This window comes from Trachymyrmex cornetzi, unplaced genomic scaffold (genome assembly GCF_001594075.2).
Source record: "Trachymyrmex cornetzi isolate Tcor2-1 unplaced genomic scaffold, Tcor1.1 scaffold5, whole genome shotgun sequence".
Taxonomy (NCBI): domain Eukaryota; kingdom Metazoa; phylum Arthropoda; class Insecta; order Hymenoptera; family Formicidae; genus Trachymyrmex; species Trachymyrmex cornetzi.
Window position 1 is genome coordinate 530577 of NW_017299806.1, and position 10533 is coordinate 541109.

General features: G+C 30.5%; 4 protein-coding genes across 7 annotated transcripts in view; 2 read left to right on the forward strand and 2 right to left on the reverse strand.

The window, feature by feature from the left end:
* The window catches only part of LOC108765567 (protein 5NUC), an 11122-nt gene extending 8531 nt beyond the window's left edge, over positions 1 to 2591 (forward strand). For all 4 annotated transcript variants that reach the window (XM_018514337.1, XM_018514336.1, XM_018514334.1 and 1 more), the window contains exons 5-9: positions 646 to 810; positions 908 to 1012; positions 1495 to 1665; positions 1822 to 2011; positions 2119 to 2591. In XM_018514337.1, the coding sequence (XP_018369839.1) occupies positions 646 to 810; positions 908 to 1012; positions 1495 to 1665; positions 1822 to 2011; positions 2119 to 2312 (825 nt within the window). In that variant the 3' untranslated portion in view covers positions 2313 to 2591. The remainder of the gene's footprint in view (positions 1 to 645; positions 811 to 907; positions 1013 to 1494; positions 1666 to 1821; positions 2012 to 2118) is intronic.
* Positions 2592 to 2705: 114 nt separating this feature from the next.
* Positions 2706 to 5585, reverse strand: LOC108765566 (SET and MYND domain-containing protein 4). Its single transcript, XM_018514333.1, has 5 exons — positions 4470 to 5585; positions 4102 to 4382; positions 3797 to 3955; positions 3590 to 3733; positions 2706 to 3071 (listed from the first exon to the last, which is right to left on the reverse strand). Exons 1-5 carry the CDS (start codon positions 5542 to 5544, stop codon positions 2817 to 2819), a joined length of 1914 nt encoding a protein of 637 aa, XP_018369835.1. The 5' UTR covers positions 5545 to 5585; the 3' UTR covers positions 2706 to 2816.
* A 1614-nt stretch (positions 5586 to 7199) lies between these two features.
* OSCP1 (Organic solute carrier partner 1) lies at positions 7200 to 9073 on the forward strand. Its single transcript, XM_018514339.1, has 4 exons — positions 7200 to 7508; positions 7950 to 8269; positions 8347 to 8624; positions 8696 to 9073. Exons 1-4 carry the CDS (start codon positions 7277 to 7279, stop codon positions 9063 to 9065), a joined length of 1200 nt encoding a protein of 399 aa, XP_018369841.1. The 5' UTR covers positions 7200 to 7276; the 3' UTR covers positions 9066 to 9073.
* A 210-nt stretch (positions 9074 to 9283) lies between these two features.
* The window catches only part of LOC108765569 (probable trans-2-enoyl-CoA reductase, mitochondrial), a 3449-nt gene continuing 2199 nt past the window's right edge, over positions 9284 to 10533 (reverse strand). The window contains exons 4-5 of the mRNA XM_018514340.1: positions 9640 to 9870; positions 9284 to 9559 (exon numbers count right to left, since the gene is read on the reverse strand). Of these exons, the coding sequence (XP_018369842.1) occupies positions 9329 to 9559; positions 9640 to 9870 (462 nt within the window). The 3' untranslated portion in view covers positions 9284 to 9328. The remainder of the gene's footprint in view (positions 9560 to 9639; positions 9871 to 10533) is intronic.

Consider the following 10533-nt stretch of genomic DNA (forward strand, 5'->3'; position numbering starts at 1 on the left):
TGTTGTTTCATTTGAAAAATCTCTATTGCTTGACAGAAATAACATTATTTGAAATAATATCTTTCAATTAAATAATATATTATTTGGTTACAATGAATACAAACAATGAAACAAATTATTTATTTGAAAATGGCAAAATATATATTCATAGAGGTTATTCCATGCAAATAATTGCTTTCTTAGAACAGTCGTTACATTTTTTGACCGAAAATATAGAAACAATAGCTTATACATCTAACAACTGAATTAAACGAGCAGTGCTACATCAATTGTTTGTGCCGTAGTTGATCACGCGAATATTGAAGATAGATATTATCTGTTCAAACAAATAATGTATTTAAGACAAAGATATATACATTGTTTCAAATTCAAACAATCACACTTATTGATTCAAACATTGGTTTGTTTGGACCATTCCAAATAACAAATTTATTTGGATACGATAAAATTTATTACATCCAAAGAAATCTTTTTCTCTGTGTACTTTAAAAGATAATTACGGAAAAAAACGAGTAGAGATATGTTTATATATTGCATATATAAATATAAATAAACACACTCTTAATGCAGTGTAATAATAATTGCATGTACAGAAATTCTCCAAAAAATAAAAGCTTATGATATTTATTATATTATTTCTTACAGGCGGAAGATGTAGTACGAATGATAAATGACAAAAGAGAACTCATCGACCAGTTGCAACAGCAAGTGATTGGAAAAACACGAGTACTTCTGGATGGAGATAGTAAGAATTGTAGACGGCAAGAATGCAATATGGGAAATTTAATTTGCGATGCTATAATCGATTACGTAAGATCGCCAACTGATATATAGTGAACTGCACTTTCTAGTTGTCAACATTACGAAATAATCTTGATAAAGATTAATGTGCTTTTTTTGTTCGTAGTACGCCGGAGAACATATTAATAAGGAAGGATGGACAGATACCGCCATCGCAGTGCAGAATAGTGGCAGCATTAGATCGTCCATCACCAGAGCCAGAAACGATCAGGTTAATTGATATGCATTTTACATTTCTTGTGAAAATTATATGAAAAATTTTTCTCAGAATTTTTCATATAATTTTTCGCAATTTTTATGTCAATTTTCATAATTTTTAAATAATTTGTTAACTTTTTAAAAAATTTCTCAGATTTTTTTATACAAATTGGGATACTTTTCAGAAATACCCTATAGAGAAGATGTATGTATTTTTTTTAGAATTTTTCATATGAATTTTGAAATATTCTTAGGTTCGTAAGATATTTCATTGTATAATTTCTTATAAAATCTTATAAAATCTAAAAAAGTTTAAGGTATTTTTTCAAAAATTATACAATGAGAAATCTTAGAATTCTTAGAATATTTCAGAATTCACATATATAAAAAGTAGTCCTAAAAAGTGTTCTCCAATTCTCGTGTAAAGACTCTGAGAAAAATTTTCATCAGAGGATCCTGTTAATTCGCAAACTGTTATCGTAAAATTACTTACAGGTCACTCGAGGAGATATCATAAGTGTCTTGCCCTTCGGAAATGTCGTCGTCAAAGCTTCCATGACAGGAGAACAAATTCTTTCAATGCTGGAGTGGAGCGTTCATAACATCGACAACATAACTTCTACTGGAAATTTATTCGGTGCTTATTTGCAATATTCAGGATTGCAGGTATATAGTTCAACTTTTTTTTTAAATCTCTTTATTTTAAAAGAGAATTATTCAATTATTAATTTTTATGACTTCCACTTGACAATTATTTGAACTAAAACTTTGATTATTGTTCTACTCTGTGTTTCGTTAAAGATAAATTTACATGTTTTGCAGGTGGTTTACGACGTGAATCGACCACGGAACTCAAGGGTAGTTTCAGTCCATGTTCAATGCGCAGCTTGCCGAATACCAACGTACAGTGAACTCCAAAAGAATACCACTTACAACGTGTTCATAAACGATTTCCTTGCAAAAGGCGGAGATGGTTTTCACATGCTGGAAGGTCTTCAAACAACCTCTCTCGGTACGCTTACATTGTAACTTTCATTTCACAATGTCTTCAAGCTCTTTTTTTTCTCATCATATCTATCGAATATTTTCTCAATATAATTGTTTGCTCAATTTTAACAGGTATCACTACGGAGCAGGTATTGGAACAATATTTTCAAAAACATAGTCCTGTATATCCAGGAGTGGAGTGGCGGATTACGTACAAAAGCGGCGAGAATTTTGAAAGTTTAAGTAGTAATCTTGGAACAACGCATCGATCAGTTGAATTGACGACTCTTTTAACAATCACTACTTGGTTGTCGTTGACACAATAATATATACTATCTCAACTTAAATAACTATAAATAGGCGATCATATATCAAATTTTTTAATTTAATGTTGTATTTTACAATTTTACACTACCTCAATATTATTTGCAATTTATATCGTTTTTATATCTTCCTTCAATTGCATACGTAACAGAATGAAAAGATACATGAGGAAATAATACTCACATAGGACAAGAAAAGGAAAATATAAACGCACAGTATTGTCTGTCGTAACTTTAATCTTTTAAAAATATAACACATATGTCAAAAAATTACATTTAATGAGTATAACATTGTTTCTGTATAAACTTTTTAAAATATTTTTTAAAATATCTCTTTAAAAATTATTTTTTCACCAAAAAATAATCGTAAATTTTTTTTACGATACATACATCGTAAAAAATATTAATTTTTCTCTCTGAAAAGAGTTTAAAATGCTCTTCTTGGCTATTAATCATACACGAATAAAAATGGTAACGTTGTTTCATCAATCGAAAAATATAACGCGTTTACTTTTGTATTTGTGGTATCTCACATATATTCCCATTGAAGTCATATACTCGTTTTAATGTTTCGATGACATTACTCATTTCCTCGCAAGGCATCGGCGCACAATCGTGCAATGCTTGTACCATTTTCAGCAAGTCTTTAATGATAAAAGGTCTGTTCGGCACGTCGCCTATTGTTGCTAAATCAACATACATATTAAATTTCTTTAACGCCTTTTTTATCTTAGCCTTATCCTCTGGTTTCTTCACTAAAGTCTACATCCAAAACAAATCAAACATTATATTATTATTAAAATACACAATTAAAATGTACAAATTGCACAGGTCTGCATTTTTGCTACTTGGAAAAAAAGAATAGCAGTTTTCCATATTTTTTTATGTGCTGAATCCGAATCCATAAAAGAAAATATTCTATCATATCAGGTTTTTAGAAAAATAAAGTTGAAACACGTTTTTTTACTATTTTTAAAGTTCATAACTGATGAATTCAATGTGCGATATCTTGAAAAGAGCACAAATTAATGCTTGAACAAATTATGCTTTAATATAAAAATATCGATAAAACATGATACTTTACTATTTACTTTAACATAAAAATTTGTTTAACCTTATTTTTCTCAAAAGCCTGACGTGATAGAACAGTTCCACTTATGGATTCGGATTCAGCACATGAAAAACTATGGGATGAAACTTTTCTCTTTTCCAAATAACACAAAAAATTTCAAAGTTTGCAGACCTGTGTTGTTATTAATTAAAGTTATTATTTATTATACTTGGTATGACTGTAATTCAACATATAAGGGCCAATCTTCCTGGCAAGGTATGCAATCACAGATGAAATAATACTGTTTGAATAGCTTCTGTTGCCTCTGTGCTTTTGACATGACGGCATAATGTTTGCCATAATTATCTAATAACTGTAACGAGATAACATATACTGCAATAAATCAACAATTTATACGATATAAATAACTTAATACCTGCTCGCCCTTTTCAATGGGATACATAGCATATATCACTATATGCTCAGGTCTCGAGTGTCTTAATATATTTGGATCGCAGCTATGATTAATTAAGCTAAAAAATGGCATAGCGGCTATACCGCGTTCTAGATATTCTAAACCTTGCGTTTCACCAAACTGCAAATATCAGATTTAAATTAACCAAAGTTTTAAAAGAAGCAAAAGTTAAAAAATCATTAACACATCGGAGAACGATGTAAAAAACAATAAATAAAGCACATAATATCAATATAGTGTATTAGAATACATAGCTGATATCATACACTATGCATATTACTGGGGATTATTTGTTGATGTCTTAAAATAAGACTACCAATAAATGTAACATCGTTGTTTTTTGCCAGTCCGCTTAAATCCTCTGGTAATTTAGCACCAAATATCACAGTACGCGTCGCTAAAAAGTATACAAAAAAAGAAGTATCAAAAGATCTCTTGAAGAGATCAGAGACGGATCTTTTCTCGGTATTTGTCACAAGACTATACACGCCAATGTATCTATTGCTATGTAACTTTCCATCTCGAGAAAAACCTTTTGTTCGTGGATCTGAAAAATAATGACATATTACGAATCACTTCATTATTTAAGAAAAAAAGTATAAATATTATATAAGTTATAAAAAAGTATAAATACCATCGTGTTCGTCAACTTCTTTTACCATTGCTCTTAATTCCTCAATACTACCAGCTTCTCTTAAAGCAAGCACAGTAAGCCTTATGCTGCACAAATCGAGGTTGTAGGTGGAATATTCAAGCACAGCAGGGAAGACATCACATTCTATATTATGACATTTCTCCCATTCGATATTTCTACACTCTTCTGAACAATACATAGCATAAGTGCAATAGTTACAGGGTATGTTTGCCCAACACACCCTTAAACAATTAGAACAATGCGTTTGCGTATTTTCTTGCACTAATATTAATGTATAAGGTTTCTCCACGGCAATTACCTCCCCTGGGTGAATTTTACGAGTAGCAACAACATGTCTGCCGTAACGCTCATTATATTTTATAGCTACTGCATCTGAAGCACAAGGAACTTCATTATTGTGAGATTTAATAATAGGAAGAGCAGGAGCTTCTTCTGTTTTTACTTTTATATTCTTATTTACTTTTATCTGTGTAGTCTTATTGTGTAAAACATCAAGCTTTGCTGTTAATCTTTCTCGACTTGTATCATTCATAGACATTTTCTCCAGCCAGTGCTGTGCCTCCTTAAGTGTGTCTTCTACAGAATGATTTCCCATAATCATTAAACATTCTGTTTTACGCAGATAAAGCTTTACTCTTAGATTATCAGGATAACTTAGAGCTAGTGCTCTGTCAATATCCTGAATGCATTCTGAATACAAGCCTAATTTAAATAAAACTGCTGATCTATTAGCATAACTATAAGCAAGTTGTTCAGATGGATAAGGTGCAAAGGCTATACTCTTCGTATATAATTTCAAAGCATTGATACATGTTGTGTTATTTAAGATGCCTGTGACAAAAACTTTATTGCCTTCCTCCCGCAATTTCTCAGATTCTTTGGCATTTTTTTGCATTCCAGTTGCACTAGGAACTATATCATATTGTTGCATTAGATTCAAAGTAAATACTATACGTTCCTGATCAGTCTTTAATTTCATAAATTTATTTGACAGTTCAATATGCTTGCCTGCTGCAATCAATCTGGCATTTAACATATTTTGTATTTTATCCATTTTGTTTTCTTAAAAATGCTTTAATATTATATTACTGTAATACTTTTATGTAGGACAGAATCTAGAAAAAAAACATTCAATTTTTTAATAATCAGCACTATGACATTGTACATTTGTTTTAAATTTTCAGATTAGTCCGTAAGGGTTAATTTAATCCACGTTTTGAATTATTTATATTTCATGTGTAAACGAAGTTATTAATTTTTATTTGTAAATAATTTTAAACTAAATATGCTTTAATTCTAAAATAGTAATTTCTATGCATTAGAACTTAAAAGAGATACATATATTTAGAATATTTCTCTAGTATTTCTAATATTTCTTCAATATTTCGTTCGTTCATATATTTGGATCAATTTAACCCCAACACACGGACTTACGGATTGAACACGATTTGATACTAATTCAATATTTGCATCAAATAGATGTTCAATATATTTCATCTAACTTGTAAGTTTTTCCTATTAAATATTGCCTATTACATTGTATGTATATTATTTCGAAATAATTTGTAATATTTCTTTTTATATTGTTATTATTTGCCGGTATTCAAAAAAAAAGAGCATCATCTATACACAACGACTAGACAGGCGAGTCAACTTGTTGAATGCAACTCCTTTCGAAAGCAACATTTCTACTGATGATATTACGATTGATTGATTGTAGACAGTAAAAAACTCACCCGATTAAATTGCCAACAATTATAGAATACGAAAACCACTTATTTCTCTTTTATCTTATAGAATTGCTGCCACGTAGATTAAGTTAGGATGGATTCTTGGACGCCCGCCAGTTCAGTAACAAAAGAATGTCTCTGATTTAGTAATTCTTTTTTTCTGTAACTAGCGATGATTTGGCAACACTTAAATATCTATATACAACGCGGGAAATTTGATTTAAACAAGATATAATCTAACATGTTGCATTACTAAAATAATTGCAACGTATTGTCAAAATAATATCGAGGTAAAATTTCTTCCAGAGTAAACGATTTTCTATTTCATCCCTGATAAAAAATTTCTCAGAATTTTTCATGTATTTTAATATTATACAAATTTCAAATTTTTTCAAAATTTGTGAATAATTTTGTAACTTTTTAAATAAGTTTCTAAATTTCTCCAATTTTTTTATACAAATTGGAACATTTTTATCAGAAGTGATGGAAAACGTACATTTTTTTTCTAGGATTTTTCATGTATCTAAGTTTTCTAAGATTTTTCATTTTATAATTTTTAATAAAATCTTATAAAATCTAAAAAAATTCACGATATTTTGTCCGCAATTATAAAAATAAAAAATCTTATAATTCACAGAATATTTCAAAATTTACATATAAAAAAAATTCTATAAAAAAAGCTGTAGACTTCCTTCCAATATTTCTGAAGTGTTTTAATTCATGCAAAAATTCTGAGAAAATGTTTCTAGGGATCGCTTATTTTAACTTGTTTTCCACACAGCACAAATCATTCCAGCAATATTACAACGTTGCAACAATATTGCTGCAAGATTTTGTATTGTATGACAAGTTTTAACATTAATTCTTATCGAATAATATTCATCAAGAAAAAACATATTAATAGATTAAATATATACATCTCTCAAGTTTTTTGCGAATCTTATAAAATTTTTAATAAAACGTTTCTGCATAAGATTTTTAAGTCTCTATTAAGAAAGGTTTGCACGTAAATTTTTTCGTGCAGTCTCGGTACCGATCGTAATAGTTAGAAGTATTATGTACACTTACGTCGTCAAGACGACGCATCGACTTACTTGCTTCAGTAAGGCGTACGTGTACTTATTCGATACATGTATCGCTGACAATAATTGTCAAACAAAGATCGCTTCTGCAAAAATGTCTTTGCATTCAACACCCATTCTGTATTTAAATATGGGCGGCGAGATGTTGTACGTTTTGCGACAAAGACTGAAGGCGCAAAAGATCGATGTCGACAAGACAGTACAAGGTGAAGATACATTCGAAAGTATACTTTCGAATATATTTAGAAAATATTCCATAAATATTTTGCTAATATTTTTGTACAAATGATATAATTTATAATTACACTAGTAATCTTTCATAACAACACACATGATAATCTTTTATACAATTATACAATATTATCTTTAGACAATTTTTAAATAGGAATTATTTTATACAGTATTATCTTTAAACAATTTTTAAATAAAACACTTACAATTTTTAAGATCTCATCAAAATTACGTACATTCAATCTGAATCAAGATACTATGACAGATATAAATATACATATTATTTTTTGGAAAGATTCTTATATTTTAAAATTGATGAAAATTATTTTTATATAGTCAAAATAAAATATATAACCTTAAAAAAATATTTTTTTTATATTTAAGCTGATACAACTATAAGACTAGTTTAATTACAGTATTAGATGACGTAACAACCGCTTTGCTAAATCCTAAAATACTATCGCCAATTTTCGAAGAATCGCCGATGATCGGAATATCAGAGTTACGCACCACTTTGGAAAGCGTCGCTCTTTCATCTATCATGAAACTAGACAGGAGTAGCATGGACAAATTATTCGATCTAATGATCATGATGGTGAAGTATCAATTGAGGGCGGCTACTGGACCCAGAGAAATCATTCTCATCACTCTGAATCACATAGACGGAATGCGCGACATAGTCAACGATGTAAATGCACAAAAGTGCGTCAGCATGGTGCATCAGATGGTTGTTAGCGTGAGTATATAACTAAGTATAATCAATTTAACAATATTCAATTCAACGAAGATTTTTGTTCACTTTTCAAAGCGCAGTTTTATGGCTGCCTGACTTTCGAAGAAGTCTGGAATGCACGGGAGAGTTGCCTGAAAGAATTGGAACCGTACCATGTGCGAGTTTCAATCCTCCTGCGACGGGGTTTACAAAATGACGACGCCAGCTTTAACGTAGTACCTCAAAAATACGATGAGAAATACGTAGAGCACGGAAACACTCTAGCCATCATGAGGATTAAAGATGTGAGCCCTGAGACGTGTTGCGGAGGATCCTTCGATATCTTTGGTGATAGAAAGACGTTATTAGGCAAAAATATGTAAGAAAACACGTAATAAAAAAAATACAAGTACCGATCACATGATATAGAAATTATTATTTTTTTTATAGATACTTACCAACATATGGCTTAACGGAGAGCGCAATGCGAGACAGCCAACAGTTCGTAAGAGACTGCGGCACGAAAGCAGAATTAGGCATGCTGGCTGTTCAGCTGGGAACTGAGGAAACTAATTACGAGAGACCATTCACGCTTAATTTATTGTCAAACATGGATGAAGAGACTGTAAATAATGCAAATAAGGAAACTGACATCGAAGGAAACAACGCTAAACGAAATAACGTGGAAAACGGAAAGCCAAAATTGAACGAAGATTACAAAGCCAAACTTGATACTGTATATGCGGATTTTTTCGAGGATGAGCACGAAGGTTTGAAACGCAGTATGGACTTGCTCGATCTTCTCGACGAGATCGAATGATTTAAAATTTTAACTGAGACATATAACGCAATGCAATTATTTTTCCTATATTTTCTGGCATATTTATACACCGATATTTTTAGAAATAAATATATTCTCATATGAAAAATTATTCTATTTTACAAGACAATATTTTAATTTGCTTCAATCTTATCAGAAGCATAAGAAAAACAATATGCACATATTGCACAATCCTAAGATGGTAGTTTTAATATCAAATCCACTAATAGGAATGAAAAAGTAGCAAATGTATAAAAAACGTTTTAAGATTCTGTTAAATCTAAAATATACTTTACGCCCTTTCGACCGTCGAAACTGAGCGCTTTAGCAATAGCTTCTTGATATTCACGGAAAGGCACCAATTTATATGGTGGCGGTTGTAATTTCTTATCTATAAAGAAACCAGCTAAATTCTTATACATATTCAATCTCTCTTGAGAATCCATATTTGTTTTTGTCCAGGTTGTCATCCAAAATCCTTTGAATGATATGTTCTGGAATTATATAAATTGCACTAATTAAACTTGACAAATATTTTTTACAATTTTTAATTACAAATGGAATGTTGGATTACCTTAAATATAAGTGCGGATATTGGTACAGTTAATGGTTCTCTAGACATACCGCCGTAAGTCACCATAATACCACCATGGGCAAGATGTCTCACTATTTCAGTTGCGTTCTGTCCACCGATACAATTAAGAGCTAATTTTGGTGCAGGTAACTTTTTATTTTTAAACAACTGTGTATTTCGGACTTCTTCCTCGGTTAGCACTTCGTCTGCTCCTAAGCTCGTCAATTGATTCTAAATAATTCGTAATATTGTAAGTGTATTCTTTGTCGACAATATGTAATTTTGCATCTTCCATCAGCAGCCTGGGACTTTGAACTTCAATGCAGATTTTTTACAATGTTCTGGACTGTATAAAAATTGAAAAAATTCTTACATACTCTCTTGTGAAAATTTTAACGAATTTTTATTATCTCTACATTTCTTTATTTTACTTCATGGAAACCGAAAAGTATCATAATAATTTACGAAATCGCTGCAGTTATGCTTATTATTTAAAAACTAAGTTCAGAGTTGGATCAACAACTCTCTGAATTAGTTTTTAAATGATCAAAACATATATATCTGACAGCGATTTCATAATTATGTGAAGAATTTTATTAACTTTATTTTTCACACACACACACACACACGCGCGCGCACACACACGCGCTCGCGCGCGCGCGCGCGCGCACACACACACACACAAATACTAATTTTTCCTTAAGTGTAACATCATTATTACAATATAATTTTCAATTTAAAAAAAAAAATATGTAAAAAAATATAAAAATAAAACGATCTCCAAATGATTATAAAAAGCTGTATTCTTCTCTATTAAAATTCATAATAAAGTTGACTGTACCTTCAAAGTCCCACATTGCCAGAGGCATAATATTGTATATATATATATATATA